The sequence below is a fragment of the Strix uralensis genome, chromosome Z (genome assembly GCF_047716275.1).
Source record: "Strix uralensis isolate ZFMK-TIS-50842 chromosome Z, bStrUra1, whole genome shotgun sequence".
Lineage (NCBI taxonomy): Eukaryota > Metazoa > Chordata > Aves > Strigiformes > Strigidae > Strix > Strix uralensis.
The window spans coordinates 102,139,794-102,164,084 of NC_134012.1; the positions used below are offsets into that span (position 1 = coordinate 102,139,794).

Below are 24,291 nucleotides of genomic sequence, written 5' to 3' on the forward strand. Positions count from 1 at the left end.
TTGTATACTTCCTGCTATCTGTACTTATTTGATGGTATAAACCTCGCGTAATGTGTGAAAGCAGCGTCAGGCCTTACACGCCTTATTTTGTGTGTGCCAGTGGGAAGTCGGCATCGGTGGGTGCTTTTATACCTCAGTACTGTGTGAAAATCGATCCGGGACTCTTGTCTGAAATTCTTTTGTTGTTTTGGTGGCAGATGTCTTCTTCCAGCGCTGCGCAGTCTCCCTTTGTGCCGCTGTTACTCTGAAACGTCGTGTTAGCTTGGGAAAAGTTAGTGCTCTTTGTCTCGGAAAAACATCTGTACCTTAATTGTGGTGTTCTGGCTGCTCCTCTTCTCTCGGTGGCATTGGGCAGAAACTCTTTATCAGGATGTTTTCCTTAACTCAATCAAAGGCTTTTGAAAGGTCATTATTTGGAATAATTTCTTCAGGTGTAGGAAGGGAGTTTTAAAGAGGCACAGGTTATAAAAGCAATGTATTAAAATGCGATTTTTCTAGTATTCTTGAGTCCTCATTTTTTGGTTTTTTTATTCTGTTATACTTCATTTTTGGTTGGCACTACAACCAGAAGTTTCATGAGTCTCATACTTTCTGGGTTTTCTTTCTTTGGTTCTAATAACCGTGTAATGATGTTAGAGTGTGTGGCAGGAATACGCTTAAATCTCTATACGGTGTTTTCTTTGGTTGAGGCACATGAGCATATAAATGGTTTCTGTTCTCTGTCACTGCTGTGCAGTGCGTTTGGGACATGGCAGGGCCACCAGCTTCGCTACAGTTCTTGCCAACTTCTTTACAGCAGTTGTTTTGCCTAAAAAAAGTCTCCATTCTCATGGCATTTGAAGACTGCCGACAGAGGCACAGCCAGTCTTGGCGTTGACTTGCACAAATTCACCCTTTCCATGGGGAAGACTGTTCTTAGAAATGCCGCCACGAGCACTCCTGCAGTCTAGGAACTTCACTGGAGATTACTTTCCCAGAAGCTTGTGCTGGTTATGATGATATAAATCATTTATTTGATGACCAATATGTTGTTAAATATAACATACAACTTCTTTAAGACTTCCCTTGGTCCTGAAAGCAACTCCTGAAATTTGGCAGAGTTTCTTTAAGTTTACTGGAGCGTGAGATCACTGTCTCCCATTTCATGCAACAAGTGAGCTGTCTCCATCCAGCACACTGCAGAATGTGAATTTACTGCATCCACAGCAGTAATAACAACTCTGAAATAGCTGTGTTTATTTCTTAGATATCTAAATGCTGTTGCCCTGAGGTTATACTAATTCCTGAGGCAATGAAGCAGTGATGTAGAGCAAAGACCTGAAACCTCTGCGCTTTTTTAATTTACGTTTTTGGACTCGCTAGTGAAAAATGACACGGATGTTAAATAAGGTTTAAAATGTCAAGCCACAATTTCATTTATGATTACATATAGCTTATTGAAAGAACCAAGCATGGGCAGTGTTTACTTGTGTGGGTACAGAACATCTCTTATAACTCTAGAGTTAGACTGCTGGTGCCTTAGGGTCTGCTTTGGTTCATGAAGGGAGAGGAGAGGTCTGCACGGACCCAGGGCTGGTCTCACCCCAGGTCCATAAGCCTTTTGTGTGTCATCTGAACACTTCAGGTAACCCTGACAAAACACCGACTGCATCTCTTGGGGTAATCCTTTCAGAGGTCCCCACTTCATCAGTTTAAAACACATTTGCTCCATGTAATGCTCTTGTGACTTTAATGCCTTATCACGTCTGCTGACCTATCTTCCTTCTCAAAAATATCAGGTGTTGTCCCAGCACTAAGTCAGTCTGTTGGACTTAAACAAGAAGAAAATATTTCTGTGTTGAAATCCCAGAAGTAGCTGTGGGCACACAGTAGCACAATCACCTGCTGAGCAGAAATTATTGACCAGGTGATTGTTTGTGAGAGCAGGAGTGTGGTCTGTGCTGGGATGAGATCCCCTGCTCTCGGCGCCGCAGCCTGCACCAGCCTCTCCTCTCCCCACGCTGGCAGAGGAAACTTCGCACACTTAGTTTTGGTTACTTTTTTCCATCATTGGCAGATCTTTCTCGCTGCTTCTGAATAATTTTTTGAAGGTGTTTTTTGGCTATGCGTAATTCTTCCATTTTTATAGGCAAACCACACTTCTTCATGCGAGTTTTGCAGGACCTGATGGTAGGAAGAACAGGAAACGTGGAAGGCTTTGAGGTCAATGTTAAGTGGATAAGGAAGCTGTTAGCACAATTTCAGATTGTGAATCTTCCCCCAGGGTGGTAGAAGCCCTGAAAAACAAAAGCTGTGCGAGGTACCAGCCTGACCTATAGAACAACAAACAGTGGGTACCAGTCTGCACCTGCAGGCTCTTGACTTTGGTGTTCTGAATTTCCTTCCCTACCCCTTTCCAGTGACTCAAGGAAATTAGAGTCCAGGGTTGTCCTGCAGGCACCTAAAACACGTGATGTGAGTTCCCTCGGGCTGCCTTGCTCCTCCCTGGGGGGGATTTGAAGGGAAGGAGAACATCAGTCAAAATCTTGCATCGTTTACCAAGTGAAGAATTGCAGCTGGTTGGAGTATTCATGTTTGGAAGCATCTTGTAGTTAGTTACAAAAAGAGAAATTGTCTCTTGTTCACCTGTGATAATTCTAATAATGAAAAAAGAAATTGTTCACTTGTGATAATTCTGGACTTTACTGTTGGGGGGGCGAGGGTGTGTGTATATATATATGTATGTATTGTTTTAAGAAACCAGCTATGGTTCTTTCCATGGTTAACTGTATTTTAAGAATAGGATTAGTGACAGCAAAGTTAGAGGATGTTCTTCTTAAAATTAACCAGTTCTATTCATACATTTTTTTAAAAGTTCTATTGATGCATTTTTAAAGTGGTATTTCCTTAGTTTGTGCTGCAGGTTTTCTAGGTAGATTGATGAAAACAACTTTTAAGTCCTGAAGAGCCATTCCAGTGGGTGCTCTCTGATGTCATTTTATTCTGAACAAAAGCATTTTGCATAAGACAGAGGTCTGGTATGGAATTTATAGCAGTTTTTGTAACATGTTTTAATAGCAGCTGGTCTTACAGCATGTTGTAGCATTTTTCTATACCTTCTTCTGGATGGTCAGGTTTGCAAGTTAGCAGGTTCAAAACATCAGTTATCTACATAGTATATGAAAGAACCTGAGGGAAGGTTAAAAAAAAAAAAAAGGCAATGCCTTACTGCATTGGAAACTGCTTGTTTCACATTTCAGCTGTAGTCTGGACAGCTGTAACTATTCAAACGTAAAATATAACATAAACGTATTGAACTGTGTTAAAAGATTATAATTTCAATAGTACTTCTTCTATGCAAAAGCGTTAATTTTACCTATTTACGCAAGAGAGAAGATGATTAAAGTTCATACACTTCATTCTTTTACCAGTCTTTGCACTTTGATAAATAAATAGATCATCTAAGATTCAATAGGCCAATTGCAGCATATAATAGCTATTCAGAGGCAATTAAACTGCCTTTTTTCATGCCGGCATGTGAGCGTGCCCTTTCTCAACCTTCAACTTGATTTGTGGTGATTCAAAATTAACTTAAAAGTCTTGTTTGCTGACAGCTTAAAGCTTAATTGACTGAAAGCCAAATAGAGTGTGTTCTGCATTCAGCGCCGGAGCCCTCGATAAAGCTGTGTGTAAATCGCGCGTGCCGCGAGGCAGCGCCGGTCCCTCCCTGCCTCTGCTAGGCTGGGAGCTGTGTCAGGGGCCATGTGTCACACCCCCCCGGCCCCGGGGTCCCCCGGCTGTGATGGGGGGCTGGCAGGGTTCTGGCACTACCCCGGGGCTTCCTCCTGCCACCTCTTGCTCCTGCCTCTTGGAGACATTTGGTTTTCTGGTTTTCAGCTGTCTTAAGTGAGAGTGAATCAGAAAATGAGAATCACGTCTTGTTGGTTTCACTGCTTGATTAAAATGATCCTACTGAAAGGTAACGTCTACTATAGCTTAAATAAAAATGATCCTACTGAAAGGTAACGTCTACTATAGCTTAAATAAAATTTAAGTATTAAGGTCAGTCTAAAGACTGTATTGCTAAACAAGCAACAAATAAGTATCGAAACGTGTTTGACAGTACCCACGGAATTCCTGTCCATCGGTAGGCACGGGGGGACCTGAAAAGCCTTGGTGTGCTGACACTGCCGTAGCAGGACGTGCCGGCACACAGGGGCTGCAGGGAAAAGGCTCTGCAACGGTGCTGAAAAGGGCCTCCCGACACCTTGGTTTGTGGGTTAAGTTGGGGGAAAAAATTCCTGATGAAAAGTCACCCCCATCTCAGTCTAAATTCTCTTCGTTCTGCTGCTAAACGCTCTCCTCCTTCCCTGAATATTCGTGTGGAGAAAAACTTGTTTTGTTGTGGGGTGCTGCTCAACACCTTGCCCATCGTTCTTTAGCCCCAGTTCGGTGCCTTCGCAGCTGTAGGTTCCCCCAGCCCCTCCCAGTGATGGCTGATGCGAAGCATCCTCGGAGGTGCCTGCAGATAAATATTTGACAGTGATCTTTTGTGTTACAGAATGTTCTTAAGGAGGTATTAAATCACTTCAAATTAAAGGACGTCTCTAAGCAGTGGGGAATCTGTCAAAATCAGAAAGGATTTAAAAGCAAAATACCTTAAATTGTCAGGCATGATGTGATAGATATGTCACACAAATATAATGGCACCTCACGTGTTTTCTCCTGTAAATTCTTAAAGTTCTGTTCACGTACAAATCGAATTTTAATATGTAAAAGTTAAAGAACATGGCTTCTGATATTGCTTTATTTCTTATTGATTTCTTGGCAAATCATAGCTATCTAATTTCTTCTGCCTTCCTATTGATTTCCAATAGGAACAACATCTTTTCATAAAGCATCAAAAAAGTTGCCATTTGGTTTCAAAATTACTATAATTTAAAATAGTTTTACTCTTACATTCCTTTCAATAAAATAATAATCATACTTCAGAATGTGAATTCTGGATTCGAACTGGTTTTATTGGAGTCTTACCTATGCCGAGGGAGATCTGGAACTCAACAATGAATTTCTTTAATTGTCTCTTATTAACAGCTTATTAAACGCTGTTGGGGGAAAAAAAAATCGTATGGTTACATTTATCTGGCTCCAGTTATGTGCAAACTAGTTAATTCTAATACCAAATGTTAATAATACAGTTTCTCACTGCTCTGTAATATTTGATTCCCCGATGGAATTAGAAATTGTGTCTAATTTAATGGTAGAGTTATTTAAATGCTCAGGGTTGTCACACGTTTAGGAAGCTGTAAGACAGACATCACTGATTTTCATAAGGCCGCTGGGCTCATGTAGAAAGTGTGTTTTTCTGCATAGAGTAGGTGCTTTTTGCAGCCACCATTCTAATCTGTTGCAGTTTACTGGAATTTTCTCTTCTGCTGTGCCGTTCCTTTTATGACAGAATATTTCACTGTGCTGCAGCATCTGGGAGCACAAAATGGGTGAGGATGCTGCTTCCTTGCAGGGCTGAGAGCAGGGAAATAGTCAAAGACAAAATGGATTCTCTGCTGTTCAGACGGGGAAATATCAGGCACGTTTTATTCAGTGTGACTTGCTGTTTTTAAAGCACTGAGTTAATGCATCAAAACTTCCCCTGTTAGAAACGACATTAAAGTGATAATAATCAAAATTTTGAAAAGGTATGATGAACACTTAAAATGCTTTTATTTATGACTCATTTATGTAGACAGTAATGAAGAGAAATACAGATTTTGGGGAAACTGCAGCACAAAATTGCATCTAAAAATTGAAACAGCGAGGTTAGGGGACAATTAGCACTTAACTGACATCTGGGCTTTGTGGGTGTGGTATGAAACAATCAGATGTCACTGGTAATGTTTATTCTCAAGTTATTAAATACTTTAGGCTTATATGGTTTACAACAGAATTCAATTAGTTAATGATGATGATTGCTTAGCCGAGCTTGGTGGTGAGAACACATGCATACTGCAGAAAAGAGGAAATTTGTTTGCTTTTGGAAAGGGAACAGATGTTTTCAGCACAGAGTTCACAAAGCACCCGTGAAAAAAGGAACCTTTATTGCTGAGAGAAAACAGGTTAACCTCTATGCCTGTATATTCCAAAACTGAAATTTGCTATTGTTTTCCTTGCTTCAGGTATTCAGTAACTATTAAATGTCCCTTGGGTTTTTATTAGCCCCTCAGAGCGACTGACAACAGCAACCTCAGTATTGGCAGTTCCACAGATGAAACCAGTCTGCTGCTAGTTTGGAATGGCCTCGTTATAAAGTAATAATTGGCACTGGAGCCAATGATTCCTACTGCAGAAAAAGTTGCAGTGAGGCCAGGTAAGAAAACTGTATGAAAGTAATTACTACACATCATCACTCGCTAGCTTCAGTCCGAGGCAGGCTGGGCTTTAGGCAGCGCTGGGCGGCTTTTCCGAGGTACGGAACGTTTTTGGTAAACCCCGAGTGGGTGGGTTACACAAATAGAGCCCTACTACACGTTTGTCTTTTGTCTTGTTGCAAGATAAAGCCGAGTAACTTCAGCCCTCAGGTGTACGATGTTTGGGGCGGGCTGGGCGCGTGACGTGGGCTCCTGCGTCAGGAGTTTGGGTGTGGAGCTTTTTAGGAGCAGTGACTGATGGCTAATGACTATTTACTGACGGGTCTCTGGGCTGAAAGGCACTTAGTGCTCCGTGTGTACTGCAAAGCCTATTCCTCAGAGCTTCCGACAGGTTTATTTGGTCTCACCTTGAGTAGAGCAGGGCCGTATTGATTGCATTGGTGTGGATTTAAACACACTATTGGCTTAAAATAGCACCACCTATGCAGAAGAAAATCAGTGTCTTAACCCTTCCGGCTGCCAGGAACCGCTCTGTAGCGCTTCGGTTGGAGGCGAACAGATTCCTGACAGGTTTCCTTATCCTGAAAAGTACCATTTTTAATTAACAAACGCGTTGCCATTTTTCAGTAGCGCATGTTTCGCAGTGGATCAACCCCGGGGATTTACATACCTGCCCTGCCCGGGTGCCAGGCCTGAGCTCGGCGGTGGGGTCGCACCCTTTGATTTGAGAGAGCCTCGCAAATGGAGGATTTAATACAGATGAACTTTAAATCTTTTGGTGGCCGCAGCAGTCTTTTCTAAAAGTAATATTCTCTACTCACCTAATAAATAATATTATTCACCATGAAAGGTTTTATAATTCTCTCTTTCCAAGTTGCTGCAGCTGGCTACCTGCGTGAAACCATATTGCTGGCATCACACGGGGAATATTTGATCAAAAAGCAAACTAGAAACTCTCCTGCCTTTAATGATAGAAAGCTATGTTGCTTACTGATAGGTAGTTATTAAACTTGTCTGTTGTAAGATGTCCTATGAAATATTAGAAAAATAAGGTTTAAATATTTCCAGTTTTTACAGTACTAACAAAGCCCCATTATTTCTAATACCTTGCTGCAGACACAAAAAGAAAATAGCAAAATAGGCATTATCAAATAAATCAGCTCAGTGGGCCAATAGGGAGGAGACCTTTGGGGGAGGAAAACCAAACCAAAACTAAGCCCCGTCTAAACAGCTTTTGTTTTTATTCCAGAGCAGTTCTTTTGCTCATCCTTACCTGCATTTATTTTCAAGTGGTTTTATCAAGTCCTTTTTCACGATGTAAACACATACATAACTCTTCTTAAAACACGTACCTTATCAGTGAGGATAATAGACATGGGCAGGAAATTTTTGTAAAATCTATTTGTGTTTTCTTATGTGGTTCCCTTCCCTGTCCAATAGTTTTTTAGCAGATATCTTTATAAAACACGGCAAGCGATTTGATTTAATTTAAAAATAAGAATTGTTATGACACTAAAATGCCTGTACTTCTTTTCTTGAGTAAATTTGACTCCAATGGTGTGCATTTTAAGTATATAAGGATAATGCTGCAGTGTTGTTTCTTTTTAATCTTTTATCTTTATTATATTATTTTTATGATTCCTGTAATCCGAATTACAGGAACAGTAAGAAGCTTGATTACAAAATGTGTTACCTTGATGAACAAGCTACTGTTTGAACTCGGTGTTTGGTTCTCCCTCTCAGATTTGCTTGCTGGAACCACCTGTGTGAAGTTCTATGAAAACAGCAAAAATGAAAATAGTAAAAAATGCTTAATAACGATAGAAGATAAATATTAGATTTCAGAGTTAGCGATCACAGATAAGGTCCCTTTAACTTGCCACTGTATCACCAGATATCTGTGTTGTGCTCAACTGCCACGTATTGACTGTCGTGGTGGCAGTCAAGTTGGAAGATAATTTTTTTTCTGTGAGGGGAAAAAAAAATAAATTCACAGAATATGTGAGCTTTCTGTCTGTACTCGTGTAAATCACATAAATATATTGAAGACGCTGGAATTACTCTGGTTTATAAGAGGTAAGGGTCGCAACTTCAGGAATGTGTCAGTTTTCCATATTTGCAGGTAGTTTTTCACTATCCACGAACAAAAGACTGAAAATAGAAATAAGTTGCTCCAGAGCACCCCTCGCCCTGGAGCACCCCTCGCCCCTGACGTTTTCAGCGTGGGCTCCCGGAGGACCCTCCTCTGCTGTGCCAGCGGAGGGAGCTGTGTATATAGGAATGGCTGTGCTTTCAAGCAATCAAAATACTTTTAATAACGTGAGGTTGGTAATGAGTAACCACAGTTTTGATAAGGTTAGATAAAATAGATTGTTTCCTGTCTTTCTGCATTTTCCTTGTGGTCACTTTGTGTTATTGTTACTTCTTTATCATATTTTTCAGTTTGATTTATTGCAAACTCTGGCTTTATAAGCTTTCAGGAGGTGCTGAAATTACTGTAATTATTCTTCTGGATATAATCTTAAAAACTAGAAATGCAGGCACACCCATAGCATGGCTTTGCCTGTGTTAAGACTCCTGAACAATTAAAGGTATGCATAAGTATCTCTCATAGACATATTTAGTATATAGTTTTCTTAAAGTTTTTTGCTATTTCCTCTTTAGGTCACAAGCAGAGCATTATGTACATGTGTTTACTGTAAGAAAATAGTAAAATTGACACGAAGAAATATTTTAAATCATTGACAGCCAAGACGAATGTAAGCAAAATTGCATTTCCCCCCCTGTAGCTCTTGTGTGTTCTTCTATAAAATCCCATCTATGACAGAGAAACAATTAGAGCTGCAGATGTGAACAGTTTCAGGGGGTGTTGCCCGTAAGTTCTGACTCTATCACATTTTGGTGCGTGTTCGCTTCCTCCCTGGCATCTGGTGGAAGGACTGTGAGGATTTTCTGAATTGAACAAATTATTTATTTTTTTCAGGCCTGAAAGAGAGGAATAGGTGGATGGAAATCCTTATCCCAACCTGCCCAGTTACAAACCTCCCCTTCATGAATAAACAGAAAACCTGACAAAAGCAATGCAGAGAGAGGGACCTGGCAGACGGGCGGGGAGAGTGACGATGCTTTTCATGGAGTTCCATTTGAGCTTCCCTCTGTAGACAGTGAATTCTCAGACTGTGGGCATTCAGCGCTAGAAATACGAGCTCTGGTGAAAATCCAGAGGGCTCTTTGTACCCTTAAGATGCCACATTGGGCTGCAAGGTCCGGGTTCTCTACCTCATCTGATACAAAGTGCAGTTGTGGCTTTGAGCAAATCATTTCAAATATATCCTGTATTTTCAAAATACTGTATGTTTTAAGGGACTTACTGCTAAATCTTGTTGGTTACCTTTACGTTTAAATTATTGGACGTAATTACAACCCCGTGGCTAATTGCGTTGGGTGGGCTGGGTGGCCCCTGTTTGCTGGAGCAGGGCTGGGCGTGGTGTTGGTGGGCTGGGGCCGCTTCTGGGCCAAAACCACGGCGGCTCAGGTGGTGTGTTTGGTTGTGAACAGGCCTGGCACCTGCTGCTGGGAGGCTTTAACACCTCGTGCGATACGGGAGCGCTGTCAGCGTGCGCCTAATAGCAGGTATAAAGTATCTGGTAGCAGTCCATCTCTCATAAAACCACCTTCAGCCTTAATTCAAATCCATTGATTCCTATTCCAGTTAAACCTGGAGAACTTAATCTGTCTTTTAATCCTTTTATTGTAAGCTGGGATAAAATTAATTTTACCCAAGAACTGTGCAAAGCCAATTAACGTGATCTTTAGAGTTATTTAGTAAAGTGCTTCAAACTGTTAAATTTATCCTGACCTCATGGCTGCACTCTCTGACTGCTTTTTAAATGAAGTAATCAATATCTCACAGCCTTTTAAACAATTTAAACTTCTGAAATATTTTACCTATATTTTAAGCACTTCATAAATATGCTTTGTGCTATCTGTAAAGCTGTCTCCTCTAAGCAGTTGTGGACATTTAATTCTCGAGAACTGAGTTATTCTGAAATATTTAATACGGTCATTTTGTGTAAAGCAAACCCAGCTGGGTAAAAGCACGGACGCGATAGGTTTCTCTTTTGCTGTGTGGATCTGGAAGTGTGTTATTTTTACAACTAAAATGTAGAACTCCTTTCACCAGCGGAGCTTCTGTTTTCCACATAGAGCTCTTTGAGGTTATTAATTTTCTTACTGTGATAGGGTGATCAACCGTCCTGTCAAGAAAATGGATCTCTGTGTCACCCTTTAGCATGATTAAATGGAGGCACGTCGCTGTGAGAAAATACCAAATTTTCATGAGACAAATGAAACTGTAGAAAGGACTACTTTTATAGACATTATTTCATTTTTAAATCTCCCAAATGGCTGTCAGTTTATTTGTAGGAAATCATTACAATTAATTGTGTTTCCGCTAGTAATTAAAAAAAAAAAAAGCCAAAAATATTTAAGGTTTGGGTTTTTTTCCCCCTCTCATCTGGAGGTTTTGGGGAGGGATATTGCTGGGGGAAGGGTTGGGATTTTGTTGGTTTTGGGGTTTGTTGGTTTTGTTGTTTGTTGTTGTAGTTTCTTGGCTTGTGGGGGCGTTTTTTTGAGGTAGAAAATCCTACAGTGGAGCAGTGAGCAGGATAAAGACTATCATAGGCCAGATTGCTAATGAAACACTAAGAATATTTCCCACCCTGTTGTGGTTGGAATTTATTGTTTGGTTAACAAAGAGTTCTCCCCCCGACATCTGGGCACTGGAGTCGCAGGGTCAGCGGCAGGAATTAGCGAGTCTGCGCCGAGCGCCCAGCGCCGTGCCGCTGCAGGCCCGGGAGTTTTCCTGCCGGATCCCGTATTAATTACGGACGAGTCGTTACGGTCACGCTCCTGCCCGCCCGCGGGAGCGAGCCGGAGCTCGCGGCTGCCCGCCGGCTTCGCTGTTGGCCGGTTAATGTTGCCCCGTGGAAGTTGGGCTGAGCCGGGCCTACGGTCGGCGGGATGCTGCGAGATCCGTCCGTCGGGGTGGGAGGAAGGGTTAACTTGATATTGCTGGAATCAAATGGAAGGCGGGCGGGGGGAGAGCGGGTGCCCCCGCCGTTTAATTTCCTACTGGAAGCGGCACATGTGTTCGCTCTTCCTTTCTTCCTCGGCTGGGAGCCGGGGCGGGCGCGGGCGCGCGGCCGGGGTCAGCGCCTCGCCTATTGATCAGCATCCCGCCGGCCCCTGCTCCAGCATCTGCTCCGCTGCCCGCGCCCCGCACCTGCTGCACCGCATTAGAATAGAAATCCATAACCAGAGCTGTGCTCATCCAAGCAGGGGAAGAAACTAAATTAAATGGTATAAAACAATCTTGGAGCGGGAGTTTCTGCCAATTCATCTTGATCTCAGATGTCAGGCCGGGCTCTGGCGGAGCACCTGGGCTAGCGGCGGCCGCCGAGAGCGGGGAGGGAGCCGCCATCCGTCACTGGCAGCGATGCCCTTCGGCGCGGGGGGACAGCCCTGGGAAACGGGGTGTGCTGGGCCGTGGCCTGCGCCCGCTCACGGCCCTCCAGCCCCCCTGGGCGCGGGGAAGGGAGGTGGCAGCGAGGAGAGAGGGCCCCTATGCAAATGTTGGCGAGAAGCCGCTCTCTGCGGATGACGGGAGCGGGAGAAGCGATTGCTGAACAATTAAAACTGTTACATTTGCTGCTTTGTCTGTTACAGCCCATTTTCATCCCTCTTTCTCTGAAGGCAGTTACTATTGATTTTTCCTTTCTTTTTTTTTTTTCTCCCCTACCATTGTTAAGCTTTCTGTTGTTTTTCTCTCCCTTTTGGCTGGCACCTCGCTGTCACAGCCGCGGCACGGTTGCCTCAACGAGGACGATCTTCTACCACAGGTTCTAAAATTTGGTTAGCGTTCTCGTAGGTAACATTCCGTTCCCTGCTGAGCCACGGGAATGTCATTAGCAGAGAGAGACGTACAGCGTGACTCGCTAATTCACCCTTCATTAATCCGCAAGCCCGATAAGGCTCATTCAGTGCCAGGTGGTGCCTTCTGACTTCTCAGCAAAGGTTTAGCAGCAGAGTGCTGGCAGAAGGATTAAGACTTCATTATTTCTGTAGAATATATGGTAGGGCGTTTCCTAGGATGCTGTGAATTAGCATTCTGGGTAAAAGTATTAGGTATTAAAAGGTATTAGTATTGTAGGTAAAGGTACTTATCAGAGGAAATGAATACAGTATTTTCATTCCAGTCTATTTCTTCTAAGATTTTGTTTCTTTACTCCAAAAAAATAAAAACACCTTTATCTGCTTAGTGAAATTCAGAATCCCTGGGCTATATTAAACTAATGATGTAAATCTCAGTTTATTTAAAATTCATAATACAGTGAGGCTTTTTCACTGTTTTTAAAATTCATAATGCACTTTTGTTAAATGTTTGTTAAAATACCATATGAAACACTTCAGTGTACAAAAATACTAGTTTGGTTTAATGGCATATACTGTTATGCTAAAATTTAGTAAGAATCTGAACATGGTGATGGATCCTAAAACAAAACGATGCTTTTATATAGCACAGATAAGTTATCCTAAAAATCCGTCATCTTTAAAAAAAAAAAAAAAAATTGCAATTTGTTATGCAAATTTAAAATTAACAAGAAGCAAACCGAAAATCACCTATCACAAAACCTAGACACGCACAGAATTCCACAGATCTTTTATCAACGGAACAAATAAAATCATGAAATTACTATTTTCTGGTGGCTCTTTTTTCCCCATGAGATCTCGACAGTGTTTGAAGTGTGGATTTCATTGAAGACAGACCCTGCAATAGGTGGTATTTAGACTTTTATCATGTGTTGGAGGTTTTGAGAAGTAAAATGGAATCATCTCCACCAGCTGAAAAATCCTGGCAAGGACAGTAAGGGTCCTGAAGACGTGATTTAAGTTAAATGGAAACCTCTTGTATTTTCTCTGGGAAACACGATGTTGTTTGGAGTGTTCAAGAGCAACTCTGCCTTTGATTTTTCTCATATCTCTTACTTTTCGTTTTAGGTTGTCTGTCTGGTCTCCCACAAATGAAAAAAATATCTACGTCCTACGAAGAGAGACGGAAGCAGGCCACGGCCATCGTCCTGCTGGGGGTGATCGGGGCGGAATTTGGAGCTGAAATCGAACCTCCAAAGCTGCTCACTCGGCCACGCAGCTCCAGCCAAATTCCCGAGGGATTTGGGTTGACTAGCGGTGGATCAAATTATTCCTTGGCAAGGCATACGTGTGAGTATTTAATTTAATAGAAAATGGTGGAATTCAAGGTGTGCTGTATAAAGTGTTACATTCTGGTCCTGCATCAACGTTAGTACCGCAGCGTTGCTGTGATTATCCTTAGTAGGGACAGTAAAAACATGCTCTTATTGAAGATGGGAACACACCCACGCGTTGACTGTTCGATCTTAATATTGGAAAATCTAATAGAAGCAAATACAACGACAGTGCCCTGGGTTCATATGACTGTTTTGGCCAGGTTCCTGAACGTGCTGGTGTTGGATTGTTTTACGTGGAGTCTGGCAAAAGTCCCCTTTGTCATCTCTGTAGGATCTCTGAAGCGCTACAGCCTCATTGCCTGGAAAACCAGCCGCTACCTGGTTAGCTATAAAATAATTCCCCAGCAGTGGATTTCTCCTGCGCTAGTTCAGTCTTCACCTCATGCCCAAGTGCCTTCGAGGAAAAGTGAAAAAAACAAATAATTGAAACCCAGCATATTGCCTGAGCTCAAAGCTGTTACAGGGGGAGGAGTGGTGGTAGGGACCGTCCCTCCGTCTGGAGCCCTGGTTACACGAGCGGTACACGCTCACTTCCAGAGCGCACTGTTCCGGGCATCAAACCCAAAAAGGATTTGGCAGAGGCGATTGTCCCCCCGAGCAGCATCCTGTCCCTTAGCACAAGAAGTCGCGAAGGCCTTGTCTGCCGCAGCGTGGGGGAGGACGTGCTTTGCCTTGGTTTCCTTTCCCGTGTTGCTGCTTGTTGTAGTGGAGAGGAGTCTCGCTCCCAGCGCCTGTATCGGGCTGCAGAGACTTCTGGGCAGAAAAGGTGCAAAATTCATTCTGTGTTTTTTCTAGTCATTTTTCACTCCGATTCATTTTCCTACAAAGTATGTGGATAATGAGCTTCATAATGATGACAAGTTTTATTTTTCTGTTTTAATGAAGTGCAAGGGAAGTGCTGCCTGTGTAGTCCCACGCTAACGTAACTATAACAAAACAGATAAACACAGCTGCTTTATCATACTAATAGCTTCAGCGTACCGTAGCCCGCTCCCTTCTGCCGAGGCCTGTGGGGTGCTTTGTGCCCAGGCTATAAAGCCCCTCAGCCTCCAGGTCCGTGGCCCAGCCAGCCCTGAGCCATGCCTGGGGCTTGTGCAGGAGGCTGGTAGGTGGCCCACAGCGGCACTCAGCTGGCAGCTGTTCCAGCCGGATGGAGAAGAGCACGTTCAGAGCCTCAGGAGCAGCGTGGAGCACTGCTTAAGTCACTGGTGTGGGCACAGCCTCCCTCTTCCATGCAGCAGATGGTTGGAACTCGTCTTCCATGAAGCCTTGGTGCCGCTCCCGCTGGTTTTTGGCGAAAGGCTGGGCGGGAGCATGGGCACCACACGGTGCCGGCGTCTGGAAAATGTGACGGCGTGGAAACGTCGCGCTGGCTCTGCGGCACTGCGCAAACCCAGTCCTGGTTCTGAGGCCGAGGGAAAGGTCTGTCACTTTTTCCAGCTGACATCTTCTTGTAAGTCGCTTGTAGATCCGCTGCTTTAGCAAACAGGACTGTTCTGTCAGCCCTTTGTGAACGGAAATAAAAACTCTGGCAGTTCTCTGCTTCCTCTTCTTTTACAGTTCCTCGCACATGTATGGAACTCTGCTTTAAATACTTGTTGCTGGTTTGGGTTTTTTTTAACGAGGTTATTGGAGAGTTATTTTATGTCTTCGTTTGTTTTCTCCAATGTTCTGCATTATTACCCGTTTTAAGTTTTCACACTATTTGTCTCTTCAAACGGTATCAGGAAAAGAAAGGATGGTGGAGGCTCCCCCATGTCTCTGGATGGGCCAGCACAAGGGATTGGCTGTCCTCATGTGGACAGAGCAGGTTTTTCCCTATTTTTCTGTTACAGTACAAGGCTGAGTCAGACTTCTTATCTTTCCAGGCTGGTATTTGGGCACAGAGTCAGAATAAGCTTGGTTTGTCTTTTGGAGGTCCCTAAAATAAGAGGATGTGGAACCCTTTATTGGAGTCTGAGTGGTGCAGAGTGCTCTCTGCGCTGTTTGGAAGCTCTTGGTGATGCAGAGATCACCTCTGTCTTCTCCAGTCTTCCAGTGGCACGCTCCACAGGTGAACTTGGGCTCGTTTATGCTTCACTTCCAGCAGGCTATGGAGCCTAATGCTGCCTGATCCTTCATGGAAAAGAAGTCAGATGGTTTCCATCAACAGTGTCTTGTCTCTGCCGTTCTCACAGCTCTACAGCTCTGACGTGGGCCTGTAGCTGGGGGCTGAGACGCTTGGACCCGTCTTTGATCCTCACAAGTTCTTTCCTCCAGTGTCTTCGTTTATCTATTGGCATGTTGGTTTTGTTATGTTAGGCTTAGCAGAGTTATAAACTCCAGCTTTGAAGGCCTGTTAATCATAACGTCAGGCTTGACTGAGAGGCTGAAATTCAGTCTTTAATGTAGATGAAGCTTGACACGCAAAATGCTGAAAATTTAGTTCAGTGCTGTAAAGCAATATCTGAAATAGGTGAGGAGCCAGAGGAAGATCAGAAATAAAGACTAGTTGGAGGAAAAAAATATAGAAGAGACTGGATTATACGTGGTTGGTGATGATGTGAGCAGTAAACTTGACCTTCTTCATCACATCTTACATACAGCTCTTCCTCACTATAAGAATTTGATGCCACTATTGCCATCTTGCAATAGAAGGGTGTCAGTGCTCCCCAGGCCGAGGTTTGCTGGTGGTCCTGTGTGAGCCTGGTCCCCGGCACAGCGCCTGTACTGCAGCAACGTGCCCCCAGAGGGGACGGGGTAGGCAAAGACTCGCTGAAAATGGAAATAGTGCTTGCCAGGAAATGCTGTTCTCAGGATGGTTTTTTTTCTTTATGTCATTGTACTTGTTAAAGGCCATTCTTGTCTTTACTCCACATTTGTAACATTGCAGAAGGAATTGTTGTTCGGAAATTCACAAGAAAAAACAAAATTCCTGGTATGTGCTCAGGTTTATGGTGGTTCTTTTTGATATATTGTCCTATATGTCCTTTCTGTGTGGCCTCAAGCTGCGCCAGGGCAGGGTCAGACTGGCTCTTAGGAAGTATTTCTTTGCAGAAGGGGTTGTTGGGCGTTGGAATGGGCTGCCCAGGGCAGGGGGGGAGTCCCCATCCCTGGAGGTGTTCAAGAGGCGGGTTGACCCAGCGCTGAGGGATCTGGTGGAGTTGGGAACAGTCAGTGCTAGGTTAATGGTTGGACTGGAGGATCTTCAAGGTCCTTTCCAACCTAGATGATTCTGTGATTCTATTAGGACTTTCAGACACTGTACTAAAATACACACAGGTTATTTCTTTGTCTTCCAGTGACACAGAAAATATTTTTGGCCCTTCCAAACAGATGCAGAGTTGATAAGGTGTAGCCTGGCCTTGTGCAAGCTGGCTGTAGGACGCGAGCGATGCTGTGAACCAGCACCACTTAGCTACAGAAATTCCTGGTTTCCCTCCGGGATGTGGTGCGTGCTGCCCAAAGCCTGGGGCGGGCTCCCGAAGAGCACGGCTTCCTTCCTTCCCCCCCCGCTGCTGGGGGAGGCTGGGGGGAGAGCCAGGAGCCCCTGCGGCTTTCTGCTGGCCACTGGTGTGAGGGCGCTTCCAGAAACCCTTCCTGCGGGTGCCTCTCCTCCCCTTCAGTCGAAGGTCCGATACCTTTTTAATCACCATATTTTGTTGTCAGGTACCAAAACTGTGTGCTGTGAGTTAGCCAGAGTAATGAGGAGAGTTACGTGTAGCCAAAAGCCACGATATTTCCTGTTTCAAAATAAGTTATTGAAACAAATTCTTCGTTTATGCTGTTAAGGCATGCAGAGGTTTTGTGGTATAAATTGTGCATGTTGTGATTTACTGTATTTAAGAAAATAATAATTGTGATAATGCCTTTTTGAGAGGGTGGAATTCTCTAGAAATCCACGCAGTGACCTTGCCTGACATCCTGCATTAATCTCTGTTGACCTTACAAATAGTTCATGAGATATTTAATTATAAAATGCCACCCAAAGAATTTCTCATTACAGATGCGCCACATCACACCTAAACTGTGGCTAATGCTGTGTTTATAAAGTTAATGGGCTGATAAATCTGAATGACTGTTCTGTCCTGAATATGAAAATACTTGATTCTGTTGGTAATGCAGTGAATTTTTCAAAGCATCTGCCATCAATATAGTTATTAATGATAAGTGTTTTGCCCTTTAACTCAGTCAGTGTCATGTGCGACAGCATGTTCACGGCACTGAGTTATTTAGATTGTTTTTGCCGGCCACGCGTCCGTGTTTCCTTCCAAAAGCAATTTGAGGGTTTCCACGTTACATAATCCACGGCAGTCACTCCAGTTTTGGTGATTTCTGGATTAAACAGCCAGCGGTTGGGTTCCCAGTGCAGACTCACGATACCATTCTTCATTTTTTAATTGTGATGTCCTAAATTCAGAGCAGCTGACGTCCTTGCCTGTTGGGCAGGAGGGGACGCAAGTGAAAGTTCTGGGCAGAAATAGAAATATCCCTGCCTGCGTAATTGCGTAGGGTTGTACTGCCTGGTGTTAAGAGCCATGTTTGTAAAATGTTACACCTTGGAGCAGTTGCCTTTAGACTGTTCAGCCATGACTCTGGAAACCCCCCAGCCAAAACAAGTCATTAGGTTAGGATGAAAAAATATTAATTTTCCAAAGTAAATACAATTTCAATCGCACTGGAAGTTTAACACTTCTGTGTTCGAAGCTGGGATTTGCTGTTCAGGAAGCAGCTTTTGCATTAGGTGTGTGTCCACCTTGTCCTTTTCTGTCCCCCCCAGGGATGTCTGTCAAGCCGGAGCCCAAGGGCGGCGCTGGCAAACCCACGGGAACGGGGCTGGAAGCGGAGGGGGGTGGGAGGGGTAAGCAGCCTGTGATGAGCATCTCGGCTCTCTGGTACAGGACTGTTGCCATAGGAAGCGGATGAGATGCTGCACGTGTTGTTATTTTCCTCAGGTTTGGATTTTTGCTCTTTTGCATTATTTACTGCCTGATCTTAAGGCTTCACCACTCAGTAGTATCTCCGAAAAGCCTCGTGGCTGCAGCCTACGAACACCTTTTCTAAGCAATACGTTTATCTTCACAGTATTTCTGTTGCTACTGGAGTTGTGTCTGTGGGTGTTAGAGGTTTACCCTTCAGGATACGCTGTGGCTTTGTGATCCGTCTTTACACACACATAGGCACAGGAAAAGTGAGCAAGACCGAGATTACTTGTGTGTGCAGGCAGCTCTTTCATGTGTTTTGTTAAATTGGGGCTTCCAGTGTTACAGATTTTTGTGTAGGAATTTTGTGTAGAAATTTGTGTAGAATTTAACACAGGAGAAACTTGAGACTCTCGGTGAACATGGGGTTTTTTGCTCCATCACCTACCTTGAAACCTTTTCTAACATCTTTTGATCTATTAGTTCTGTATTGTGAAAATATTTAAGTTGCCAGTCCAGCAAGGAGGAGACAGCCCCTGTGAGGAGGAGGAGGAGGAGGTTGCTCCCCGCTAATTGTATGCACCTACTGCCGAGGCGATAGGCTGAGCTGGCAGCAGCAATTAATACAGACGAGCCAGCACTCGGGATCGTCACTTAGAGAAGCCATAAATCAGTTGAGCACCTGAATAGCAGCCTTTCAGAGCAAATTAGGCAAACTGGCTCAGCAACTTAATTTAAACAAAAACACAACAGCATGATTAAAGCAAATAACTGATTTTATTGTTGGTAGGGAGCCTGCTAGCAGCACGTGCCGTTTCGGTGACTGTATTTTTATGTCAGTTATGCAGAAAACTGCTCAGATTTGCATGGATCCTGTGGTTTGTGACATTATTCTCTTTATTTGGAGCTGTACGTTTCAGTCAGCGTGCTGTGAAATTTGGTGTACTAGGAAGTCTAAAGCGTGCTTTTTGCCTTGAGTTGGCGTGATTAGATCAGCGTCTCGAGCAGAATTTTGTCCCTGAAGGAAAAAAAAAGGAAAAATGGTGGTTTATGAAAATCTATATCTTAGCCTCAGAGATAATATTTAGAAAAAATAGTCAATCTGTATGGCAGAAAACGGTCAATCTTTGTGGCAGATATTATGCCCTAATTTAAATCTGGTTTTTGTCAAATCTTAAAAATTATATTCACCTTTTCCCCCAGATCCTGTAGGGGATGAGCGATTTGAATTACTTTTTTTTTTTTTTAAATCAGTTTTCTTTCTTGCATATGTAATATTCTGGCTATTGTAATGGGTCGTATCACAGCAAACTAAAATAGCCCTTGTGTTGGACTATGAGGAAGCTTCAGCACCAGACAAGTCCCTGTCAGTTGTGTTTTCTACCTCTAAGCGAAGGCTCAGCTTTGAGACTGATACCCCATTTGGGCGGATAATAAAAATTCAAGATACTGTATTTTTTCCTTCAATTTCAGCTTTCGAGTCCCGCAGGCTGCTCAGACCAGCCCTGGGTTGTTCCTCAGGAGGGCGTCAGACCTGCCGGGACGTGTCCTGGTGACGGCCAGCCGTGGCTGCATTTGTGTCTGTGGACCTGGTTTCTCTGCTTTCTCTTTCCAGGCCATCGAGCAGAGGCTCTCGTGTGAAACACTGGGTAAAACACAACCACTCCCACCAGGGAACACTCACGTTTTCATCTAATTTGAAAGGAACCAACCCAGTGTGGCTTTTCCGGGCTGCTCGTGGGGCAGCAGCATGGCAAGACGAAGCTTTGTTGGCTGGGGCAGGGAGAGGCAAGACCCAAGGGTGGTACCTTGGGAAGGTGCCCGGGGGAGAGCTGAGCCCACGCCGGTGTGTGTGGGCAGAGAGGAGGCCCAGCTGCTTGGCTGATGAACACCGAGCTCATAAATTCAAGCTCAGCCTTGCCATGCGTCACACCCCATCGCAGGCTGCGGTTTCATGGCGATCCCCAAGCTCACCCCGTTAACATTATTCCCATTTTACAGATAAGGAACAGAAGTTTTTCTTGTAGGAGTATGCGAGGGTAACTCAGATATCTGTGTGAACAAAGAGTATCAGAGGAGATGCATACGTTAGTCATTTCCCAAGAAAAGAAGTATGTATGATTTTGCTGCCGGTCTGAACATGCCACCCCCAAGTACGCTTTGAAAACAAAACACTGCCAATGCCACCAGAGTCAGAGATTCTAGTTTTCTGCAGTTCTTGTGAAAACGGGTGGTTGGAGAGGTGTAGGGATTGTGTTGGTGTCCGATGGAAGGGTCCGGAGAGCACCGGCCTGGTGGCTTTTGATGATCTGGTTCATGGTGAGAGGCAATGAAAGCGGGATTCTCTCTTTTTGGCCCAGGCACGAGAGCTCCCTTCTGACATCCCAGAACCCTTTACCTGCTCTAGTCATGTCTCACTTCAGCCCCTCATTCTCCAAAAGGTGCCTTGCATGACCGCATGCCTCGTGTCGCACGGGGAACCTGAGGGCTCGGCCCTTTGGGGTTAGGTCCAGCCCCATGACAGTGCCGTTCCTGTTGCTCTTCACAGCCCCGCCACGAGCCGGGGTGAGAGATCACACAGAATCCTTCAGGTTGGAAAAGCCCCTTGGGATCATCGAGTCCAACCCTCAGCCTGACTCTACAAAGTTCTCCCCTACCCCACATCCCCCCACAGCTCATCCAAACGACCCTTAAACACACCCAGGGATGGGGACTCCAACCCCTCCCTGGGCAGCCTATTCCACTCTCTGACCACTCTTTCTGGGAAACACTTTTTCCTGATGTAATGCTGTCGAAAACCTCACCATGGTCGTGAGGGGTGTCATTCCCAATTTTAATCTCTTGGGAGTTTACAGCCATGTGTGTTAATGTCCTGAGGGAAGCGTGTGTACGGGAAGCTCGAGAGGAGAATACCTGCCCGAGCAGATGTAACAGCAGGCTAGCGGGATGTGCCGGGGTTTATTTCCGTGTTTGCGAGCGTATTTGCGTTTTCAGTCCCTAGAAGCAGCGTTTATGGGACGATGGCAGTGCAGCGGCGGGCGTTTCTCGGCGCTGAGTGGCTCTGCGGGGTTGCTCAGCATCACGGCGCAGGGCGGGAGCAGATGGTACCTCCCCATCTCCCGAAGGGCTTGGCTTTGTCAACACTCCCTGCCCACGAGTACCTGAACGTTTAGAAGCAGTTTCTGTAACAGCAACTCTTGTGTTTCCACGGGAAATTCAGAAAAATGTACATTCGTTTCTTTGTTTATGCAGCTATTTTGCTTATTTTTTATGAAGTGTATTGTCAGAGAAGCAGAACTGATGCTGCTGGTACTGTGCGTATCTGAAGGAAGGTGGAGCTTTGGTGCCAGGGAATGGGAAGCAGGGATGCTCACCTCTTTGCTGTGCTAGATAATTTCTATATTTTACAGCCACGATTCATAATTACACTAGATGTTTTCTGGCTGCAGAACGTTGAGATCAGGCATATTACCTGAGATTGATTCTTTCCTTCCCGAGGTGGGTGGTGAAAGAGCCTCTCTATTGGAATGTGATTCCAATTTCCAGTTTGCAGGAAGAGCACAACGTCTTGGGAGGCTGCGGAAACGCGCCGAGTGCCATTGGCGGCCCAACAAGCAATGAGAGTCTTTACTAAGACAGACCATCCGCAAAGTCGGGATTATCGTTCCGCGTTGGTCACATGTGTTCTAGCTGGGATAGCTGTGCTAAAGGGAAAAGAGGAATTCTTTCCCCAAAAAAATTTTCAAAAAATTGTAGTTTTATTTTGCTGTGTTTTACATGGCTGATACCTGCTCTTAAACGAACATTACATTTAGAGTTAGTCTTTGACACTAAGTTGTATTTAAATGTTACAGGGGGCTTAAACAACCAGCAAACAATCGTGTGCTTGATGCAATGTTACCAACTTAAAATATATATTCTTCAAATATCAGATGGGAAAACCAAAGCTGCGTAGACTTTTTGCTGTGCCATGGCTGTGTCTAAGAAAATAGTGGCCAAACATTGTCAATCGATAGTTTGCGTGTTTAAAAAGAACACTTCAGAATAACTTTTTTATAAACTGCTGCTTCAGAAGCTGTGATAAGTCAATAAATCAGCCTGTGCTTGCCTTTGTGATGAGGGAGATGAAGAGGAACTCGGAAACTAATTTAATTCATCATACAAATTAACATTATTCCTTCATTAGGGTTGCAGATGCCAAGCCAAGCATGCTTACCTTAAAAGAATAGGATAGGAATGGGAGTTTTACCGTTGTACAGATACATGTGGTAGGAGTAATCGCAAACCCAGGAAGAGACCTGTGAGACATTGGACTTGTTCATTTTAGGAAGGAGAAATGTGGGAGAAAACATACAAAAACAATCGGCATAATATTGCTTTTGAGGCAACTGGCAAGCATTTGGATATACAATGGAGGGGTTGATTAATGCTTAGGATTATAATTATTGGAAATGATTTCTCCTGACCTTTTTTCTAATTAACAGTCTTTGCTGGGAGCTTTTGCGTTCACTGGGAAGCAGGTGGGATTTGCTGAGTAAGACATGTGTGGCAACCATAGTTGTCTTTTTGTTGCCTGTGTTCTTCGGAGAAGGGTGTGACCCTTCTGTGGTCCAGCCCGCTGACGGTCAGGGAGCGGGTGCCCGGGGCTTTGGGGCTGTTCCCAGTCCTACAGCAGGAACTTCTCTGATCAGGGCTGGATCAGTGGTCACGGTGACAAGATTGGATGAGCAGTCCTTCATCTAAGCCAGGACGGCGTGTCCTGTCTTCATGTGTGTGTGCGTGCATGTGTGTGACTACACATTTAGAAGTGTTTTATTTTACATATACTGTTTAAGTGTTATTTTCCAACTTTTCGTCATAAATGTGCTCTTTCCATATAGCAACAGACTTGCATCATTGTGCAGCTGGCTGCACTTAGCACTTACAGTGTAAAAAACCCAAACAAACAAAAAAACTCCAAACAAAAGCCCCAAAACAAACCTTGTTTAAATATACACATCCCTTGTTAACTTTGAATTTCTTTGTTATATGAGCCTTTGCATTCATCTTTGTGAAATGTCACAGCATAGGAGCAGATAACTCCAACGTGTATGACTTGAGTATCTTATTGGGGATGGTCTCTGAGACGATGGTCTGCAGCTGGTTGGAATAAATTGCTGTGGAGAACAGCAGTAAGAATTACAGAATCACAACCCAGCCTGGGTTGGAAGGCACCTCAAAGGATCATCTGGTCCAACCTTTTGTGGGAAAGGGAGCCAAGCTGAGATTATCTCGCACCCTCTCTAAATGCATCTTGAAAGCCTCCAGCGATGGGGACTCACCATGTCCCTGAGGAGGTTGTTCCAGTGATTGATTGTTCTCATTGTGAAAAAAAAAAAAAACCCAACCCTCTTCCTTATGTCAATATGAAACCTTTCATGCTGCAACTTGTACCTGCTGCCCCTTGTCTTCTCCACGTGGCTCCTTGTGACGAGAGACCCTCTGTCCTCTTTGTAGCCGCCCTTTAAGCACCGGAGCGCTGTGATGAGCTCCCCGGAGCCTTCTCTTCTCCGGGGATGAGAGACCCAACTCCTTCAGTCAGACCTTCAGCTAGTCCTTGCGTGCCCCGCAGTTGTCTGCGAGTACAGTTTCAAGCTGTCTAACACAGCTAGCCGCTGCCTGGGAAACAATCCGGCAGCACCGGCATAGGGCTGAGCCGTGGGGTGCTGGTTCGGAGAT

General features: G+C 44.3%; 1 protein-coding gene across 4 annotated transcripts in view; it reads left to right on the top strand.

Moving 5' to 3' along the window:
• WDR7 (WD repeat domain 7) overlaps positions 1 to 24,291 on the top strand; it is a 133,126-nt gene that overhangs the window by 54,654 nt on the left and 54,181 nt on the right. For all 4 annotated transcript variants that reach the window (XM_074857081.1, XM_074857084.1, XM_074857083.1 and 1 more), the window contains one exon: positions 13,404 to 13,625. In XM_074857081.1, the coding sequence (XP_074713182.1) occupies positions 13,404 to 13,625 (222 nt within the window). The remainder of the gene's footprint in view (positions 1 to 13,403; positions 13,626 to 24,291) is intronic.